The 22,779-nt window shown below is 38.6% G+C and overlaps 1 protein-coding gene across 10 annotated transcripts in view; it reads left to right on the forward strand.

The window, feature by feature from the left end:
* The window catches only part of LOC100646013 (neurexin-1), a 636,909-nt gene that overhangs the window by 371,491 nt on the left and 242,639 nt on the right, over nt 1–22,779 (forward strand). For all 10 annotated transcript variants that reach the window (XM_048413687.1, XM_048413689.1, XM_048413690.1 and 7 more), the window contains 2 exons: nt 4,966–5,124; nt 13,023–13,175. In XM_048413687.1, coding sequence (XP_048269644.1) covers nt 4,966–5,124; nt 13,023–13,175 — 312 coding nt within the window. The remainder of the gene's footprint in view (nt 1–4,965; nt 5,125–13,022; nt 13,176–22,779) is intronic.

Consider the following 22,779-nt stretch of genomic DNA (forward strand, 5'->3'; position numbering starts at 1 on the left):
ACTATCGTTTTCTAAATATAAACAGAAAGACAGTAACTTCGTGACGTAGCGAGAAAGCGACTAGAACGAAACGCTACAAATTCAGAATCTTTTGCAACGAGCTGAATTAGTAACATTCGTGCGGGTTGTCGTCTATTTTAGCTCATTTTGATAAATGGATTCAAACTGACGGACAATTTGTATTATTTTTTGTTCGTCTTTTCCTAAAGATTTAACATGTCACTGATGAATTACACGTATTTGCGTCTATTGTCCCTTTCGTGTTCGCTGACAGGTGCGGTAATTAATTTTTATAATTCAGTGTCAGCGGAATAATTATTTTTCTGGGCCGATAGATTGATCAACGCAGGAAATCGAGGTACGTGTCTTCAATTTATATCAATTTACACGCGAAACTGAACGAAAAATTCTCTCGTTTAATGTTTCTACCTCGCTAACCCCCCCCCCCACAGGGCAGCTGTGTTTAGTGTTTTCTACGCGATAAAACACGTTTTTTAATTTCACGTTGTTCAACGCTTCGGTACCTTCATCGACGTCGAAATCCAAATTCTAAATATTCCATTGTGTTATCGTTTAATTCGTCACAAATCCACCAGACGCCATAGCCAAATTTCAATTTGATCATTTCGAAGTTGCAGCTGGAAAACAGCGTACAATTATCATCCCAATCGTCGTATGTTTCGTCGCAATTAAGATAATTTTCCAAACTATCGCGTCAAGTGGAAAATGTGGCACGTAATGTCGTTACTCCGCCTTTTATCCCAATCGACACAAATTTTCCAAAACTCCAAAGAGGATCCAAAAGCTTGCAGACAAGATCAGTGCATTTCCTGTGCAACTGTCGTAACTCTGGCAAAGCGTCGCGTGAAAAGGCCACTCCACGAGTGCTGCAAAATACCCCATACGAGATTACTGCCTTGTGGCTGCTTTTCATGCCAATTTGCAGAAGGAGAAAAAAGTCTGCAACGCCCAATCAAAGAAAGAGGAAAAGGACGCAAGATCTCGGAAAATCCGTCGCGTAAGATCGTTGGAGCTGTCGTTTCTCTCGACTATCGTCGTACTGAGCAAAGAAGAAGCCCGGGGCAGCCGAGGGAAACTGTGACGGCCCCCATAAAGTTTAGCATTTAGACAAGAGGCTCTTCTCGCGGAGCGCAACGTCGAGTAGTCCATTACGAGCTGAAGGGAAGGCGTCGATAGTCGTTATCCGCCGGTTATCCCGTTCCTTTTTCTTTTTCGGAGTCTCTTTCCGTTAAAAGGGAACAGCGTGAGAGCCAGATCTCCTCGACGCACCACCTTCTAACGCCATCCACGGTGGTTTCTTCTTACGGGGTAGCTACGAGGTTCGTTGCTCGTAATTAGGCTGCTCTGGAGGATGCTCTTCCGTGGGCCAGCGGCCGAGCAGCGATCTCCTCATAATTCCCGGCTTCTTATCTTCTCTTGGCTGTTCCTTCGCGAGCAAACAAATCCGCCGGAGATGGAGAGAGGCGGCGTGATAAAATTAAGGAGAAGAGAACAGTTCGTTAAGGAGCTGGCGGGAACGTTCGGCTTCCTCGAAAGGCGGCTGCCAAGCTCGAGTGCTGCATTACGATGTTTACCGTTGCTCGATGCCTCGTCGGATATTGTACGGCGATCCTGCCGGCCCTTCACCGAGAACTTCTCGGCCACTTGGTTCCTGTCTGCTCCTCGCGCGCCAGCTCCTGCAGATCGCCGACGCGTGTCGGATTTCTCTCGCGGTACGCGTCGTTGCGATCGACGATTCAGCCGTTGTTATTTCTGTTTATTTGGCACTTTAATTTTGGCTACTTTAACGTTGCATCGTTGGACGTGTGTTGGCCAGAAAAGTAATAAATTAATTAGTTAGTAATTAAAATAATAATAGTAAATAGTAAGAGTAATAAATAAATTATTAGCGAACCGTAGTAATTTTTAGCGTAGCAATTTGCTTCGTTGGAATCGAGACGCAAAGTTCAGCGAAATATTCAATAGGTTTTTTGAAAAACCCGCCATTGGCGGAATGTTTGCTTTCTGAATTTCATTTCTATCAATTTTCGTTACAACTTTTTCATAACCGTTTGCGGCTCTACGATTATATAACATTCTTTTTTTATTTCTACTCATAGAACAAACCGGTGAAATTTGATCGTTGGAAACGCGAACGCTTTATGTTATTTCCCGCTGGAAACCGCGACAGATCGAAGTATATTTCGCGATAACATGCAATTTTTCCAAATTTGTTGTATTACGTTTTCACACTTGTCCGCGACAATGTTATCCAAGTAACTCGCGTGTCCGAACATTTTTCAGTCCATGAAATTTATCTTGTTTTAATTATTGCAAACAATGCGGCAAAAAGTGGGTCACCGGTGAAAATTTAATAAAAGCTGGCAGCCGCTTTCCATCTGTGTTCCTTATTTCTATTCCTTTTCCAACATTCACCGGCTCAACGAGATATTTATATTTAGCCTCTGTAGTAATATACCGGCGTGATTGATGGACTTTGCAGGAACATGATAAAGGAAACAAGTGGAATTGCGCGAAATCGTAGAACTCGTGCAGCAAGTAAATTGTTAGCTCTTTGAGCAGCAAGTTCTGTTGTACGAGGCAATGAGTTTTGACAGAGTCGTAAGAGTTGATTTATGGAATGACGTATAGCGTTGCGGTCTGACGGACTTACATGCAGATTCTGGGTCACCGTGTATTGGGAAGAAGCGTTCATATTTCTCGTGGCAAGCATCTCAAAAAATATGAACGTTGTATGTCAAGCAGCAGTAGACGGTTTCGTGACAAACGACCATAATCAGCCGTAGTAACGAAAGAGTTGAAATCGCGTCCTGCTGCCACAAGTGCATCGATATTTCGCCAGCGTTGCAGCTAACATCAGACATACAACTGATAATTGTACCATCAGCGTGTTTTATGACCTCTGATAAAGTTCTAGCTATGATGCGTGTGAAGAGCCCAGCTTTTTTCCAATAAAACTCGGCTTTCGCGGGGTCGAGTCTGCAGCCTGAAGCATTGGCGAAATTAACGCATTGGCACGTTTCTGTGTTCATACACGCGCGTCTCTGCTACCAAGCAGTCAGCTGTTCCTGACGAGTATACTCGTCACGAAGAAATGGCAACATCTTACGTTATGACAATGTCGTGCATCAAAAAAAGAAAGAAAACATTTTATTGCAACTTAATTCTGTGTTACAACAGCCACACATACTCTGTGTTTGCATAATTAACATATTCTGGCAATGGTGTTACATCTGATGACCATAAATCTCGCTCTGTGTGGTTCATTTTCGTAATTCATTTTTGTCAACTAACTCTCGAATATTTGCAGATTACTAGGAACGTGAAATGTTTATGCTTATCATGAAATGGTTGTTTAATTTTCTATGGAATAAATAAACAGTTTTTTCTTTCCTATCTTCTGGCGTTTAACGTGTTTCTTGCACTCGTTAACGTGCAGTTCGCGGAATAATATGTGGTCGAAGTTGATGTGAAAATTGCTACTTTCTTTATTACTCGACCGAGGATAGTTAATCAGCAAGGAGAAAGATATTAACCGCAACACGAAATAGCAACCGCTCGTTTTTCTTTCCAATCTATTTATCCGCGTCGTGAGGGTAAGATTGACCCTCCTTAATGGCAAATTATATTCTCGTTAGACAGGGTTTACGGTTGTCGTCGGCGGTTTTGCCTTAATAATTCATTATACGCTACATAGATGTTGCAGATTAAATTACGTATAAAGTAAGCAACATCTATCACGTTCTATCATTTAACATCCTAATTCGATAAAACGTTGCGGACTAAAATCTGCAAGGTGCAGCGTTGTTGGATTATTGTGCGCAGCATGTTTTTACATTAGTGTGTGTAGTATGCGACAGCTAAGATATTATTCAAAATACCGCAAATAAATTAGCTTTACGCCATAGATTGTAACATAAGTGGGAGAAGGATGGTAGCAACGGTTTCTTTAGCCGATATTCTTTCCTTTCGTTTCTCCTACTGAAGGTTCATTTCTGACGGTTCAATTTGAAATATACACGCGAATTCCTCGAATATAAATTGAACGAAGAAATAATTGTTACGAGAGAAGATTGTTACAGCTTCTGATTTATTGCCTATAATCAGTTCGCGTGCGAATAAAATTATCCGTAATGGACTATAGCAATAGTTCGAAAAGTCGTTACTTTACTGATAAAATAACGAAGCTTCTATTTTATAATTTTCAGCAAAGGCGACGGAAAAAGAGACACAGGAGGAGCACAAAAAATTCCTAATCGAGTAGACAGTAGACGACTGTCCGAAGAATATTTTAATATCTTAAATATTCTAATATTATGACGAGAATATTTTGAGAGTTTCAGGGAGAGTAAAGGGACACGTATTTGTTCCAAGAAGCGAACATAAAGAGAATTTTGATAATACCAGATTGCTTGGTAACGTAGCGAGTTTTAAAACCGCTGCCCTGTAAAACACAGGAAATACGTTCTTTCTCTGTACTCTCCCACTGATATTGTTAATCCTCCCCGTGAAAGTTTACGTCCGAGACTAGCAAATCGTCACAGTATTAACGAAAATATTCTCTTTGCAAAATACAAAATCCTAAAACTCGTACGATTAATCGTACAAAAAATAAACAAAAGAAAACAAATCTTATGTCCAATAAAAAAAAAAAAAATTGCTGACTGAAAAGAGCATAGACAACGCGAGTACACGGCAATTGTTACGAGGTCGACGAAATTTCAGTCGAAATTTCACTCGTGTCCAGGCGAATTCTTTTGAATCGAAAGCCGACATCGACCGATGAGATTTAATCTGTCGCGCGAAACCGCGTTGGCTGTGCTTTAATCCAAAATAGGGACCTATCGAATGAATGAGAGACAGAGAGAGAGGTTTTTAAGCCAGCGACGCCGCCGTAACTTTCGAGAAAGCCCTGACGAACTTTGGCCCCATTGCTTGTTGCAGCTGTCCGCCATCGTCGATGGGATTTACGCGGAACACGGCCACACTGCGGGCTCGTTCACACATTTGGCGAGCGATCGACTGTTGGTGGGCGGTGGCGCCGACGCGAGATCCCTGCAGGGCGCCAAGGGGATCAACAACTTCGTCGGATGCCTGAGGAAGGTAAGCGAGATCCGTTCGTTCGTGGGTTCCGCGTGATCCACTTTAACCTGCCGCCATTTATTTAGCGAACGTAACTGTCCGGCCGTCAGTCGTGGAACAAGGTACGCCGCTATCGAAAAGTACAGCGGCAGTTTCTTGCGCAAGAGAAATAATTCTATTTCAACGTTATTCGACTCGTAGGGTTCGGGTTCAGCAAGCCTCTCTATAGCAGTTTCAGGTTAATTAGCGATTTTATGTAGTTAACGATTTCTACGACGATAAAAGAGTACTTGGAAGAGGAGCTAAATCGAAGAATTAAAATTGAATCATCTAAAACTATCATGTTAAAAATGACAACGTGAGCTCGTACTCGCCCTCCACGTGCGGATGCGTTAGTTACAAAAGGCAGTGACTAGAAGATTGTTCTAGATACAATCGATAGACTCGATCGATATTTTTTAGATGCTTATTCCCCCCCCCCCCCCGTAGTCTATGTAGGCGCGTGCAATAAAGTTTTTTTCGGTTCATAACGGAGTGATAGATTTATCCGTGCAATATTGTAATAACTATTGTGATCCTACCTCTGAATATAAAAGTAACAACATATTATTATCGCGTCTTAACACGAATGTACCAGGTATGTAAATATGAAACCGGAATTTTTGTATAGAAAATACACGTTTATTGTATGAAAATGATTAAAAATATTTTATTCGAAGTATTGCCCATCGCTAGCTATACATTTTTCCCACCTGTCTGGCAACTGGTGGATGCCACGCCAAAAAAACTGTCGCTCTTTTGAGGCAAACCAGTCATCGAGTCATTTTCGTACATTTAATACGTACATAATAAAAATTCTCCATTTGGTGGACTGGAACTTGAAGAGGTTTTCAGAATCGACGATCAAGATAATTAAGATAATTGTTGTTTGATTCTGTATAATCGAAATAAATGTTTGCGGATCTCAAGAAAGCTCGGAAGCTCTTACTACGGACGATGCAAGAAGCAGCGTTTACCGAAATACGTCTGTTGGTTGGAAATTCCCGTTCGTGTGAATTCAGAAAAGGAGTGAAATATTAAAACGCGCGCGCGTTTGTCAAGGAAATTTATACGATAGCTAGCTCGTCCCTGTCTTTTCCTTTCTCCGGTGGAAAAGAATGGGCTCGATACACGACGGTACAAGGAAAGTCACGCGAGTGGATTCTTTTTTTTTTTTTTTTCGAACGATGCCGAAAGTTTCATTTAACGCGGCAGCCACTGGATTTTCGACTGGTGTCCCATCTCTCTGGGGAAATATCCTGGTTCTGGCGTTTCCCCGTTGAATAGCATTGTTTGCTTAATGACGCACGGATGACGCGAAGAGATGATCGATACTTCGCCACGAATAGTCGGAGCATTCGAATTGAATTTTATGTTCGTAAGAAATTGCCTGCTATAAATGTTCATAAGAATGATGTTATCGGCGAGAGCTGAAAGGCAACCAACATTCGTCCGTATCTCCAGGACGAAATGAGATACTGCTGCGCGTGAACACTCGTAGCTCTGTAGAACTACAGTGAGCGTGAGAAGCATTCGTAGTGTAATTAATTTCAACGAACTTATCGTACAACGTCGTTGATTTAGAAGATTCTTACAGATACGAAATATGTATCCTTGAAAGTCTGCAGTATAATTTTCATAAAAAAAGAAGAGTGGAGTATCTGTACCCTTTGTCAGAATATTAATAAATATCTATATCATTTTTGCCATTAAGAAATGGCAAAAATGTATACTTAATTAGTATTGTTTAAAATTAGAAGTAGATGAAGCTGATAAGGCTTATCTAATATACAGGGGAAAAATCAATAAGTTTAATTATTTGTATACTTACAGATACAAAATATGTATCCTGGCAAGTCTGTAGTATAATTTTCATAAAAAAAGAAGAGTGGAATATCTATACCCTTTGTCAGAATATTAACAAATATCTAAGAAATGGCAAAAATGTGTACGTAATTATTATTGTTTAAAATTAGAAGTAGATAAAGTTAATAAAGTTTATTTAATATACAGGGGACAAAATTAATAGGCTTAATTAATAATTTTCATAAAAAAAAAGAGTGGAGTATCTATACCCTTTGTGAGAATATTAATAAATATCTAGGAAATGGCAAAAATGTATACTTAATTAGTATTGTTTAAAACTAGAAATAGATGAAGCTGATAAGGCTTATCTAATATGCAGGGAAGAAAATTAATAAGTTTAATTATTTGTATACTTACAGATACAAAATATGTATCCTTGCAAGTCTGCAGTATAATTTTCATAAAAAAAGAAGAGTGGAGTATCTATACCCTTTGTGAGAATATTAATAAATATCTAAGAAATGGCAAAAATGTATACTTAATTAGTATTGTTTAAAATTGAAAGTAGATGAAGCTGGTAAGGCTTATCTAATATGCAGGGGAGAAAATTAATATGTTTAATTAATAACTTTCATAAAAAAAAGAAGAGTGGAATATCTATATCCTTTGTCAGAATATTAACAAATATCTAAGAAATGGCAAAAATGTGTACGTAATTATTATTGTTTAAAATTAGAAGTAAATAAAGTTAATAAAGTTTATTTAATATACAGGGGACAAACTTAATAGGCTTAATTAATAATTTTCATAAAAAAAGAAGAGTGGAATATCTATACCCTTTGTCAGAATATTAACAAATATCTAGGAAATGGCAAAAATGTATACTTAATTAGTATTGTTTAAAACTATAAATAGATGAAGCTGATAAGGCTTATCTAATATACAGGGGAGAAAATTAATAAGTTTAATTAATAATTTTCATAAAAAAAGAAGAGTGGAATATCTATATCCTCTGTGAGAATATTAATAAATATCTAAAAAATGGCAAAAATGTATACTTAATTAGTATTGTTTAAAACTAGAAGTAAATGAAACTGATAAGGCTTATCTAATATACAGGGGAGAAAATTAATAAGTTTAATTAATAATTTTCATAAAAAAAAGAAGAGTGGAATATCTATATCCTTTGTGAGAATATTAACAAATATCTAGGAAATGGCAAAAATGTATACTTAATTAGTATTGTTTAAAACTAGAAATAGATGAAGCTGATAAGGCTTATCTAATATGCAGGGAAGAAAATTAATAAGTTTAATTATTTGTATACTTACAGATGCAAAATATGTATCCTTGCAAGTCTGTAGTATAATTTTCATAAAAAAAGAAGAGTGGAATATCTATACCCTTTGTCAGAATATTAACAAATATCTAAGAAATGGCAAAAATGTGTACGTAATTATTATTGTTTAAAATTAGAAGTAGATAAAGTTAATAAAGTTTATTTAATATACAGGGGACAAAATTAATAGGCTTAATTAATAACTTTCATAAAAAAAGAAGAGTGGAATATCTATATCCTTTGTGAGAATATAAACAAATATCTAGGAAATGACAAAAAGTATTGTTTAAAATTGAAAGTAGATGAAGCTGATAAGGCTTATCTAATATACAAGGGAGAAAATTACTAAATTTAATTATTTGCGTACTTTACGAGCCTTCCTTTAGATTTTATTATGGCTCGCATGCAGTCGTGGCATTGAATTTGCCAAATCCTTAAACTACTTGAAATATTCTCCCATTTTTCCTAAGGTCTCTTTAAATCGTTTCTTGATTTGATTTATTTCGTTTTCGTATAATGTTCGGTTAAGCTAGAAAAGTTTACCAAATGTCCAGCTGGACAAATTGCAAAGTACAAATTAAATAATAAAAAAGAATAATAAATAAACACTTAAAAACATCTCCAAAATGAATCTTACGATACGGAGTCAGCATATTTCATCAAGAAACGTTGTATTTCGTAGCTAATGAATCATCAACTTTCGCTTTCGTTCTCCAGATAGAAAGTTGGCTACTTTTTAACAAATAGCCTCGCGGTGATGTATTACGGACATACTCAGTAAGTGCGAGGCATGTACAGTATGTTTTGCATATGTTAGTAAACATAAGTATGCAGAACATATGGACTATGGAAAAATGCAAAGTAGAAAACGAATTTATATAATCTTCTAATCGCGAAACGTATTTCTATCCACATTTCGTTTCTCTATTTGCATTCTGCAAAAATATGCATCGACATTAGCATGCAAGATCAGATATTAGCAATTTGGGGCGGAATTTTCATCGCGAATATTTATGCATATTTATATTATATTTTAGGCACACAGACGGAGAATTGAAATATCGATAAAAGAACATTCTATTTTCTAAGTGCAATAACACGTGCTTCGATTCTCGCGTTTTGTTTATTGTAACATCCATGTTCATCGTTTTGCAAAGTATATTCGGTGCAAATATACGCAGAAACACGATCTACTCGCCGCAAGTTTCTTCATACAGTGCTGCGAATAATCAGAAACTCAAACCCATTTTCTGCGCTATTTCTTCGATTTATCGTACTGCATTGGCAACTAAGTGATTGCGGATTTTGTCAATATCATCTAATGACAAAATTTCGCGATCAATTAATTGCCAAACGAATGACAGTTCTCAGCGAAGAAACTAACTTCAACAGGAAATTTAATCTTCGATAGACTTGGAAAAACATTTGATAATTTCATACTATAAACGAGCCCTGTCGATCTTTGCTTTAATTCTACGAAATATCGTACAATGAAGTTGCCTTTACAATTTACAATTACTCGCGCCACTGTATAACACGTCAACCAAAACTGCGCCTACTTTAATGTTCGAGAGGCGCAGTCTAAATACGACAGAAACGTTCGTCATTCGCTGAATAACATTCCCTTGGATCGTCTTTCCAGCCGGGAAATTTCACCTGCGTGAATTCGAATTCATGGCCGGCTAGAATATTCTGTAGTGGAATTTAAACACAAGTCCAGCAGCTCTGAAATAATACCGTGTGTCGCGGTTTCGATGGTTTCGTGCCACTTGCCAGAGACAACTCGCATAGCCAAGCCGATTCACTCGCTCGCCTATACCGCCGTTAATGCTCGCCAAAGTTGGCGTATTCAGTCACAGGTCTGTCAGAAATCTTAATGAGGTCTTAGCACTTTGATCGTCGCGTTTCAACCATAAAGGATCGTTACATAGAAGCTCGCCTGCCCGAAATCGCCGATTCGCTTTGAACTTTGTGAAATAATGTTGGACGTACAATAGACGTTCGCTAGAAGCTTCTGGCACATCTAAGCGAAGTTTACAGCTCGCTTTTCAGTCGCTAAAACTTGTACGTACGCAGGTTTATTTTATACTAAGCAGATTTTTCTATCCCATTTTCTAGATTTTCCCTAGCCACGTGAAAGTTCAGCACGAAATCATATGAAGTTTAATATATTCGATTGTCCTAAATGTTTCTTTCGTTTTATCAGGAAATAATAATCACACAATGTTTTTTGTTTTATATTAGTTTATTTATAATAGAAATAGAACGAAATGGATGACACCTAATTCGATAAAATAATATAAAACAGAAATTGTTGCTCGTCTGTCATCATCTTATCAAACGAAAGAAACTTTTCGGACAACCTAATACTTAGATTTAATCGGATAGTGTATGAATATGGTAGATAAGAACACACGATTTGTTGGATGTTTTTTCGACAGCGTTAACGATTTTTTAATTACAGTCAGACTATTGCCCGAGCCATTAGGAATCAAAAAAGTGTTCTACTGTGAGGACATAAGAGTTGTACACTTATTTACACCTAGCTATTTATGTGCATCTTTTTACAAACCGTATTGAATATAAATAAATATATCCATAGCCTAGTCACCATAGAATTCGTGCAATCTATCGACTATACGTCTAAGATGTAACGAAACTTCGCCTGCTTGAACGATCCACGCGTAGACTAAATACAATAGAAACGTATCATTTGGCGAAGAACTGCCTTTAGGTTCCAGTTTCCATGTACGAAATTTCAGCACCGCAATCGTATTGTGTACATCGTGTTATGTTACACGGTGCACTGATAGCGAGCATTAACATTCACCTAACTTTTTAACATGCAATCGGTGTTGGTCCTCGACGAAGAAATTGGAAGGAATTAACCCCTTGACCTGCAACTACGGACATAGCCCGTAGTACGTGCTACACAAGTCGCGCGAATGGCTCGAAGGCTGCCCGAGCTTGCTTACAAATTACAAATTATTACAAAAATAACTAAATATCGGTGTTGTGAAATTTTCCGTATCTGAAAAAGAACGTCGATATCGTCATATTTTCACAGGCAGGGAAATTCTATACGATTAACGTAACAAACATACGCGCGTAATTCTCAAAATTTCGTAATCGTTTCACACAAAAGCCACTCTCCGCAAATTCCTTCATCGTTTCGGTTAAATTAATAAAAATTGCCAACACGTTGAACGTGGTTACTTGCAACCAATTACGTCGATCGATTATCCCCCTCAGTATTTTTTTCGTTTTTCATTAGTGCCCGATAAGCGGTGGATCGATTAATTAGCTTGATTGCATTGTTTATGCAAGGGATGAAAAAGCTGGCGCGTAAATCTGACAGAAGAACGAGCGAATTTTAACTATCCGCCGCGGTTTCAACCTTCCTGATAAATAACATTTCGCCTCTCCAGCGGATACTAAATCGCAATTCTCCGCGTTCGATAAAAGACATAAATCACGGCTAATACGTAATTACTATGTTAATGCGTACGTTAATAATCTCGTAACTGGATTTATCTTTCAATTCAGCCTGTTCACCTGTCCAGCGATTCGCAACAAAAATACGCGATATCCGATCCGATTCTCTTCGTCCACTTATTGTTACGTAAATTCTCATTGCTATCTTTATCGCTTTTACGGTTGTCGCTCTTCCGTACGAGTCCATTTCCTTCGATTTCTAAGCAACGTTCGATAACGTGGCAAACGTTGAAGTATTTTTAAGAGCCGCGATACGATTTCATTTTATCGTTCGCTTGTTCCTTTCTTCTTCTGGCTTGGTATTCTTTAGGATTATCGCTGGCGGATAAAATATCTTTAGCCCTGTTGAAATAATCGTAAATTGTTTGTTACAATGCGTGCTTCCATGTGTCTGCTATTTTTCAATTCTCCTGAACAGATATTATTACACAAACGTAAGATAAATCCGGGATTGTTCAACTTTGTCGATATTTTTCACGCATCTAGCGTTATTAATAGCTTTTTAACCCCTTAACCTACAACCACGGGCATAGCCCGTAGTACGACGATCGGACCAAACGTAAATTCTCGAACGTAAATCGTAGGTTAAGGGGTTAAGACTGTGAGAAGGACGCTTACGTAGTCGCATAATCAAACACAAAAATAGTAGAATTTTCAAACTGTTCTTCCACAAAGTACCAGCTTTACTCTTATTGTATATTATATTTTACTCTTGGTTAATAAATTGAAATATTACCGATTATTTGACGACATAAAATTGAATTAATTGCTTGCGACAAATTGCTGTGGATTTTTATGCAAATTCGCATTTCCCAGAATATAACGAGAAAACGTAGGTGCAAAATTGTTCTACTATAGAAATTACACTACGCCTGAGAAATTAGCACGAGTGCGGAAAAATCGTAAAAACATTTTCTAACCGGAAGATTAAACGTCGGAATGTTTCGTAAGAAAGAAAATTACCGAGCACCTAATTATCACACAGATAACCGTACACTAACGAACGGTGCCTATGATGCGGCGAAATGAATTTCGCTTGAACCTCCGTATCAGCCTGCTCTCGAAACGCACGCACACGCTTTTTCCGGGTCGATAATGCCCGAATACCGGCGTTTCCCAAATTCGCGCTTTGTTCCCCGAAGGCTTTGCATCGCGATATTAAAATCCGGTTACAGCGCATCCGGCGCGATCAAGATAGCCCGGCCGATGTAATGAAAATGTTTTTCCACCCTTTTTGCAGGTCGAATTCGTGGCGGAGGGGGTGAAAATGGAGCTGATCGACGCGGCCAGGAGCGGAGCCGCGGGCGCGGCCGCCTGGGGCAAAATGGATTTCCATTGTCGGGAGCCCAGAGCCTCGGACCCAATCACCTTCACCACCAGGGACTCTCATCTCGTGAGTATTTCCCGCCGTATTATTTCCTCATGAAAAATAAGAAATATCCCTCGTGCAACGTCGACAAATCCCAGTGCCAAGTACGAATGGAGGGGCGGCAGCATCGAGGAAATTACTTTGCTCGTTTCTCTCTGATGGTGTTAACCAACGAATCGCGCGTGTAGTCCCTGGTGTATCTACTTTTTAATTCTTTGCGTTTCAGCCATTCGTTGGATTAATCCTCGTTCGACTATTTCTTTCCATAGACTCGCCAATTTCTTCCTTTTAATTAATGTTATTTTATTCTTCGCTGTTTCTAATTTTTCTTATCTGTTGTATATTTGAGGGTCCAGTCGAGGAATAATTGTTTAACTAATTTAATAATTTTCGAACTCGACTTGCTCGCGAACTAAGAAAACGTTATCCCATGTTCTTTTATTTTCCCATAAACAATCAGGTTATATCTGTTTTACGTGTTGTTTGCATATTGCGAACTCTGTGCACATATTTCTTCTTTTTTCTTCTTTTAATGTTATCGATTGCACATGGAGTTTTAGATTTTGCCGAGCGACGAATCTCGCGTTTAATTTCTTCATTTTCTTTAATATTCTATCGCTTTGTGTTCGAGGCACACGTCGAATTAATATTTTAAATTGCTTGTTTTAGTAAAATTAAAGTATTTCATACTCTTTTTCTTCCTTTCTTTCGTCCATTTCATTTTACGGATCTCGTTTCTCCTATTACCGTTATTAATATGTTATTTTAAAGAGATTGTCGATTGGAAATGGATTTCCAGAGGTCGGATATCGCGTCGGCCGACGAACATCCAAGAGTATACAATAGTTTCATGGTCGTGATGGAATGTCGATTACGCAAATATTACTTGACCGGTCGCTGAAAAAATCGCGCGAGTTAAACGTGCTATATCCGCGACAACGTAGTATGCAAATTTCGTTCCAAGTTGTTTATATTTGGAAACTAGCGTGAACCATACGTAAACAGCATTGCTTTCCTTTATGCAACGAATGTTACGTTCGATCAGCCCGAATCGATGTTGTTTCACTCGAGTTGCTGTCACGCTGTCAATTTAAAATTCCCATTCTAGCTGTCTTTATATATCATTCGTTTCTGTAAAAAGCGATACGATCCAGCAACCGATAGTCTGTCGGCGATAATGTTCAGAAAATTGTCTCTATTGGCAATTTTTCAACCTGCAAAACATGGCGATGTAATTTCTCCGCGAGAACAGTCGACTGCGATTGATATAAATTAAAAATCAATTTGCACCTGTGATACGAAAACGTGACGTATATTTCCATCAATCTGTTCGTCGAAAATCTCTCATATTTCTACGATTTATGAAAAACGTTCTCTGTTTAATCGCATGAACGAAATGTGTCCTCGAAATCCGTGCGATTTCATATACGCGTGGTGGGCTGGCAACTAAGTGATTGCGGACTTTGTCATTAGATGGTAATAACGAGATGCGCAATTACTTAGTTGCCAGTCGTTTGCGTTGAATTAAGTTACTCTCGTGGAAAGTCTCGGATATTTGACGCGTTTCCTCGGGACGAAGTTGATGAACGGGAGAAATTTTATTTTTTTATTTGGATGTATTTTACAATCAATTCTCATTGAGAATTACAAGTAAATGGAAGAAAGATGACGTAGAAAATTTGTTGGTAGCTTGGCTAGAAACTGGTTCCTGCGATTCTATGTGATTAAAATAAATTGCAATGCCTTTAGTCCGAGGGAAACGACGCTATCGGATATTCTACAAATTTCCCTCTTTCGATAATTCATCGGCCTTCTACGTCCATTCGTTGAATATCTGGAACGTTTAGTCTAGCAAATCTGCCATACAGGAAAGCAATTACAAGAAACGATTTATCCCTCTATTATTTCCGATAATCGACATTCTACCGCACCCATAAAGTCTCATCTACGATTCCCCTTCGCGTCAAACGCAAAAGGTCGCCAAGCGTCGCGGCCATCGTTGACAAATTCCAGAAATAAATTCCACACGACTAAACTTACGTCGTGTTATCGTTATTCCATGGGAAATTGCCACCGAAATTATTCGATACAGGCGCATAAATTATCGCGAGAAAGGAAACGAATTCTTTGGTCGCTAAGATGCCAGGCGAGAAAGAAAAAGAAAAGCAGATCGTTAAATAGAAGAACAGGCAGAATGATTTTGTAAACGCGCTGCCGGTATTGTTGCAGGCAAATTTGAAAAGACGCGTAGTCGAGGAACGAAGGGTTTTCGTGATGGCTGACCTTACCGAATGACGCGTTACCAGCGTGGAAATTTAAACAGAGCCGCGTTTGAATCACGCGGTGCGGCTCGCCTGGCAAAGAGCAGAAAGCAGTTGAAACGCCATTTTCCCTTTAGTGTCTATAGCAACGGTTCATGACTCTCCATACAATGATTGTCAAACACGTTTCATAGCATTCCGAACATTCTCTGTACGTGGCCTCAGTGCTTCTCAAACTTTTCATTCCAATTACTCGATTACGACTCGCCCGACTACCGAATTCGAATTATCGATTCTGGATATTAATTTCACGTATGTGCTCTTCCTCATAATTCGGACAAACTATGGAGATGGAGAGTAGCGTGACAGGGTAGCGATTCTACGTGGTGAAATAGGTCGAGGAAGAGGAATAACATTTCGTCGTTGGAGGGTTCGTTTTAGAGAAAACTGAGCTTGAACATTCGACAACGTGCACCAATCGCGAGTTTCGACTTGCAAAATTCCTGGTTCTGCTAGTGTTTTCTTCCTGTTGTTAACACATTGCTGATCGACTATTTTACTGAGAATTTGTCTCATGGAAGTAGAACGATATAAATAAACTCGAATAAATTTTATTTGTTATTCAACTTTGAATATTTCTGTGTAACAATCACAACAGCTTTTGCAAATATATCTACTTTCGCTGCGTTGTCCTTTTGAACAGCATACTCCACACGTTGTAGTCGCATTTGCTTCTCTGCCAGTGACTATTTTTCCTAAGACGTGGTCTCTTAGTTTGGAAGGTGCATCATTGTAAGCAGCTGTTTTAGAAATTCGAGAAGTGTCAGGTGCAATGCTGCATTCTTTGGAATCCACGGTTATCCATTCTTCAGCTACTTCCAGTAGAAATGTAGCGCATCATGAGTTTCCTCGTGGCTGCAACATTTGTCCATGAAAACACCAGTTAACTCATGACCGGTCAACAACGTGTTAAACGTGGCCAATGTCACGACGTTCTTTTATTATGTGCTTAATTTGCATAATTTCGTGAGTAGGGATAAGCTTGCTACTTGTTAAGAATCCTTTGATTGGTGTAACAAGCGTTGGAAATGTTGGTCGTGCTGCCGCATATACAGTAGTACTGTATTATATACTATATTATATTATTATGCTCTTCTTGAAATCTTCTCTAAATCTCTTATTTTTGAAATCTTCCTAAGCCAAAACAATGTCTGTTTTTAGTTCTTCAACGCTGTTGTTAGTACGCTCCGAATTTGATGGCACAAACACGAGCAGAAAGAGAAGCTTCATACCTCGAAACTTGCAGATAATATACGTCATTTTTCGGAAATATTTCATACTCAAAGGAAGAAACGTTATCCATTTTTCTCGGTTTAGTTTTTCACGTAAAATCACCAGCCCGCTGTTTGTACCGCGGTTTTTGGAACAACCTGTACAAGATACTCGTGTTTCGTTTATTATTATTATTACCAGCTTAAGTATACGTTTACGTCAAATTTCAAGAGCAACGAAAACGTAAAAGGTGTAGCTGTAGTTGGAATAATATGCAAAATAAGTAGAATGTTCAAAATACCTTCTACCGTATTTACTACATGAAATCTCTGCTTAGACTTCATCTGCTTAATTACATTCATAAACATACAAATTTGCATAATTGCTCTCGGTTCACTCTTTTATTTCCTTCTCTTAGGTTCATCCGTACAGAGTCCTGCGGTACAGCACTTCAAACGCTTTCTCAGAAAAACAAATTTCTCTTCAAGTTCTACCCGTTTATTTAACAGTAATTACGCTCGCAAAAATGCAGATATTGGCGGTCCAATTCGCAGAAAATCAGATGCAGCGACGCGAGATCGTTCAAATCCTCGGACTCTTCTTGATATCTTCAAATTCTGTTTAACAAGATCTTTGGCGAAGTTGATAGAGTTCCGGCGGAACAGTTTGAGAGACCCTGAGGCCCAGAGAAACTCGAGTCACGCGTATACTAGGCGCTTTCAGCAACCACGAAACGTCGTCGTTACCATTGCAAATTCTCGTTGCTGCCATTTATGGCGAGGAGAAGGTGGCCGCCGATACGCGCTTCCTCGAAGCACGTTTCGCAGTCGCTGCTGTCGCGCGGTCTTTGTTTACGAGCGTGGCCGTTCCTGGATTATGGTGACCATCGACGTGGTTTATACGCGAGCCACCTTCGAACGCAGTTATCGACTTCGCGCCGAGCTAATTCCTCGATAATCACCGACCAAACAACGAATTAAAGCAGCGGTGCTCCAATGTACGCGTTTCGACAGGCGCAAAACGAACGAACGAAAGAGTTTTTTTGTCGAACGTCCCGTGGGAATCTTGAGCGAGGCTACGACGCGTGGAATATCATATTACAGTGTTTCTAGCGGTTGAGATAATTTTTTGTTCTTCGTTCAGTGTCGAATGATTGTCAGACAACACGTTTAACTCCAGCTTTTCGACTTCTTTGTCGAAAGACAAGGCCATGCAGTGAAGTTTCACACGCGATAAGATCGGAGGGTTATGTCGTGGTGAAGTTTTGAGAAATAGCTCGGTGTCGTTTTCTTATTCGACCAGTTTGACGAGTATTGCCTCAAGCAGAAGCTTTATTTCAGTTCGTTCGACGTGCATACTCGCGCATACACGACCTAACCCCATAAAAGATTTCTAAAACTAAATTCCGTAAATTCGGTTAACTGGTTTGTTAAGTAGTTTGTTTTATCACGAAGTCCTCCGAGTTTTCTTTTATTTATTCTGTAGAGTTTATCTACAGAGTTTACCTAGTCGTAAAATTTATTTAATTTGAGACAAAAGTTGTAGCTTAGATGGATTCCATCGACGAATACCGCGGGATGGTTTGGTTAACTCATTATTCAAAAATATATTAAATACGTTAATGAAAATTGAAACGTTTAACAATTTAAATGATTGATTTTAAGTAATTGCTGGATATCGTGAATTAATCTCGACAGAAATCTCATTTAAATAATACCAAGGGCCAATAAATGTTAATTAAGCTAATCGCGAAGTACCGCGGTTCCTCTGTATCGATATCACTGCCACGTTTAATACTTTTACAAACACCAGTAAATTTCTAGAAATTCTACGTAACTTCCCATAAATATTACCGTACTTATCACGTTATACCTATTTCATAAATAATCCACTTATTCGCTACCGGTTGACAAATTATTGAAACAAAGCGTGCCGACTAAACAACGCGAATTATCTGTTCGATGATCAATTTCTCCATCTCTGTTAATACGAGAATTTACGTGAAGTTAGACGAACAAAAGAAATACCAATTTTATCTGACGATTTTAAATTAAATTTTAGAATCGATCGTTTGACCGAGCCCGCTAAAATTAGCGCAAAATTAAATGAAAAAATTAATGAAAAAGCAAGCGAGACGTTGCAGGCGACAAGGTCAGCTAATTTTCGAATGTGCATAAAAATTCCTAGTCTACGCGCCAATAACCATTTTAATTGCCAAAATTTTTAAGTCGAACAAGGTTTCTCCGCTGCGCGTTCGACAGCGCCGGGGCAAAAATTTACCAAAAATTTCTCTTCTCGATCGTCGTTCGCCGCAACCCTTTCAAGCTCGCGCCGGAGTATGTACACGAGGGTTGATAAAATATCCGAGGCAGGAGTTGGGGATGCGGCGTGTCAGGGTGTGCACGAATTCAATTTCGCGGCGGCCTGAATACATCGGAGCGAAAGTGGCAAAAGTCCAGCGCATCCGGCGGTGGATGTCGATGCACGTGCGCGGCCCACGTTATTCGTGCGAATCGCGCGCGGATCCCGCGAGACACGAAAATGCCGCGTCATCTCCCTAAGCGGATCATACGTCTCGCCCGTGTGTTCGTCGACACGCGCGTTCTCCGTCGATACGACGAGGATCCGACGAGTCGCAGATTGAATCCGCCCTCGGCTCAGCTCGTTCATTTCGCATTTTTTCTTCGCTTCTCCACTTACTTCCGCAGCTTTCCTTCGACGCAATTCCGTGGTCGTTGATGGTTCCATGAAACTACTGCTCGCTGCTTTCAGCAGGATTTCTATTCTACGACCTTCGTTTGTTGCAACGAGGAAAGACTACCAAATTTATAATTAGATTTTTCTAATTATATAAATTATAAAAAAGATTGAGAATTCTTTGACTTTCTCATTTACGTGCGTTGAACGAAACGAGCCTTAAGGAGGCAGCTTAAAACACTTTCCGAAAAGGTGAGCGTGAGCCATCGTACGAAACTTGTATGCGTCGAATTTTCGTTTGTCGAAGCTCGTTTACTGGGCAAGTCGGAACGACTCGAAGATTTGAACTTTTCCTTTGAAGCTCCACCGTGGTTTCGTCTCTGCGAACGTACAGTACTTGCGGAAATATGGTTCTGTAGGAATCATTCTCCCATAGACAAGTCTACTTATTCACGAAACCGGGAACATTTGACAAATTTAAGAGCCTAAAGCTACTAACTTGTTCATGAAGTTTCTCCGTTTAAATCGGACAATTTAAAAATCGATATAGTTACGAGTTCCATGATAATTACAGACTGGTAATCAGGGTGGAAAGTAAATGTGGAAAAATATTAGGTTGTCCCAAAGGAGATGGTTTCGTAAAGGAATAACAGATGCTCGACATATTTTACGATCATCTTACGATCATAGTAATAGAAAATGATCGTAATAATGGTAATAATTCGATAAAATAATATAAAATAAGAAATTATTATTCCTATTATTTTTTTATAAAATGAAAAAAGCTCTTGGGGCAAGCTAATAAATTTGTATCCCTTGCGGCGAGATTAAATAAATTAGACGAGTGATAATGGTATGTGTAGCGGTCGAAGGACTCTAAAGGATTATGTGGACGGTTCGTGAAACCAATCCAACATTCCCCAATATCGAAATTGAAACCGGCAGAATGAAAATCCACGAACGAGGAGGAAAGGACGCGACGCGTGGCCATCCACCATTGCCATCCAATTGAAAGGCTGCGCGCAATGGAAACGAAATCGAAAAATCGTTACCCACTGCGAAAATAGTCGCATGGTCCGAAGCACGCTAACAAAAAAAAAAAAAAAAAATAAAAAACGATTATTTCTTCTTACTTTAGAAATTTGTAATGAAAAATTTTCGACGAAACCGTCGTTTAAAGTTACGTGGATACGCTGTATTAAAATGTTTCCCATGGAAGAGAAAAGAAGATAATCTGAAGCTCCATCGAATTTTCACATTATCGGGATGAACCTACTTCCGCTACGTTCCTCCGGCCATTTTCCATCCAATTGCAAATGGGAATGTTGGATCGAAAAGTTCATCAACATTCTGATAATAAATTCTCCACTGTGCACACGTTTTATGTGTAACGTATGGGAAGAAAGATCAATCGAAGGGAAACAACTAGTCAGAGTGTGATATTGTTTAATGAAAGAGAAGTCCAATAAGAAAAGGAATAACTTTTATTATGATTCAAAAGGAGTAAAATGTGTTTGATATTAATTAAGAAATTACCTCATGTTTTGAATATTTGAGTCATTGTGAAACATTCTTTTTGTAAGAAAAGAGCTTCAGCCTTAAGATGTCTGATCTGGAAAACGCCAAAAATTATACTAAAGAGTTCCTAATTAAATATATTTACATATAATAGATTTATATAGAGAAAATTATTCCTGAAAAATAATTATTAAGTCAGTTATAATAAAAAGTTATCGAAAAGAGCGACTCATATATTGTTTAACGTTTAATGTGTGATATTACTTGTACAAAAATACAATAACGTTAAAGAAGCTAACAAGTTGTTTGAGGTTCAAGGAAGACAGGCGAATTAGAAATAATAGGAACGCATTTCCAAAGCTGTACATTGGATCACGTTGTTGAACTATATTTTTAATATGAAACTCCGCAATGTTATTTATTTATTCCGGTCTGATGCAGGGGAAAATAGACAGAGCGCGCGAAGGGAGCCTCGCTGGAACGAGGAAAAGATCATTTTTTAAATAGAATTTTATTTGCAAGGCGAATACGGTTTGTCGTGTTTCGTTTCACCGGGATAAAACTATTCCTGGCGTAGACAATTATGCAGAGAGAAACGGCCAAAAGAGCGCTACCTAAATTTCCCTGCTACTTTTTAAGAACATTTTGTCAGAAATAGTTTGCATGGCTTACAATGAGACGGTGAAACATGGCGATGCGAAGGCCAGCTTCCTCGTCACCGTAGAAATCTTTGTACGGCACTTTGTCGTATTTTGTTGGGAAACAGAAAGGCAAATTAAATGTAATTAAACTGCCATAACCTTAATACGAATGTGAAATATAATTATACTACTATCGTAAGTACATAGACACGAAACTTTCCACCATACGATAATATTGCAAGGAAAATCTAATGCTTGAAGAAAAGAATCTTTTTTCCTGTATTATGTAATTTATATACAACTTCTTTTTAATATTCTTTCAAAACCAATCATTTTCTCTCACACGTTGCAATTAATTAATATTAATTAATACTTTCTATTTATTTGATATTATATCTACTATTTATTCAATGGGATCAAACTTAATGATTCTCGAGGTTGATGAACTTACTTGGCAAGCAGAGATGCGTCTAGTCAGGAGCAGCTGAAATTTCGTTCAACGCAATTTTCCTAAATGCCACGATACTGTAGCGATGCAGATGGCAAAGATTTATGAGCAGTAAGAAGTTGCAATGCTACACAAAGGAATGGTAAAGAGAAGATTTCAGAGACCATGTACTGCTCCCGGTTTTCTATTAAATGCCGCTCTTTCCCCTGCAATTTAAGCTTGAGAAACTGAGCCAATGTGGACTACTGAAATTTTTCATCGCAAAATCATCAAATTCTAAGCTACGTTTATCCAATTAACCTGCTGTCGTCGATGCTAAACACGTAGATCTATATGTCGGGTTAGCGTTAGATTTAGGAGCGTGTAACGAATTTTCATCCGGACTAGCCATCGTTGTTCTACGATACAGATTATATTTGCTGGTATAAATATGATTTTTACAGAGTTTGACAAATAATCGCGGTGATTAGACACTCGAGATGTTAACGACAATGTTCTTAGGTTCAATAACGAATCCACGGTCTACGGGGTAGCTCTTTTGAAGCACAAAGTAACGTTTGCTGTGACGCTCGGTATAATACTGCACGTAAAGACGATGTGAAAACTCTATAAGGTGATCGAAAGAATAAAAGACTGATGGAAACTTTCCTCTCGTTGTATATTGGCCGGGGATCCCAAGAAAATTCCAGCAGCCGTTGCTGGACAGTCCCGTTTAGCGACGACATTGCTCCTGCCCGGGGTTTGATTGTTAATACAACCTGTGTCCCATAATATTGGCACTTCTCTGTTAG

Source organism: Bombus terrestris, chromosome 17 (genome assembly GCF_910591885.1).
Source record: "Bombus terrestris chromosome 17, iyBomTerr1.2, whole genome shotgun sequence".
Classification (NCBI taxonomy): domain Eukaryota; kingdom Metazoa; phylum Arthropoda; class Insecta; order Hymenoptera; family Apidae; genus Bombus; species Bombus terrestris.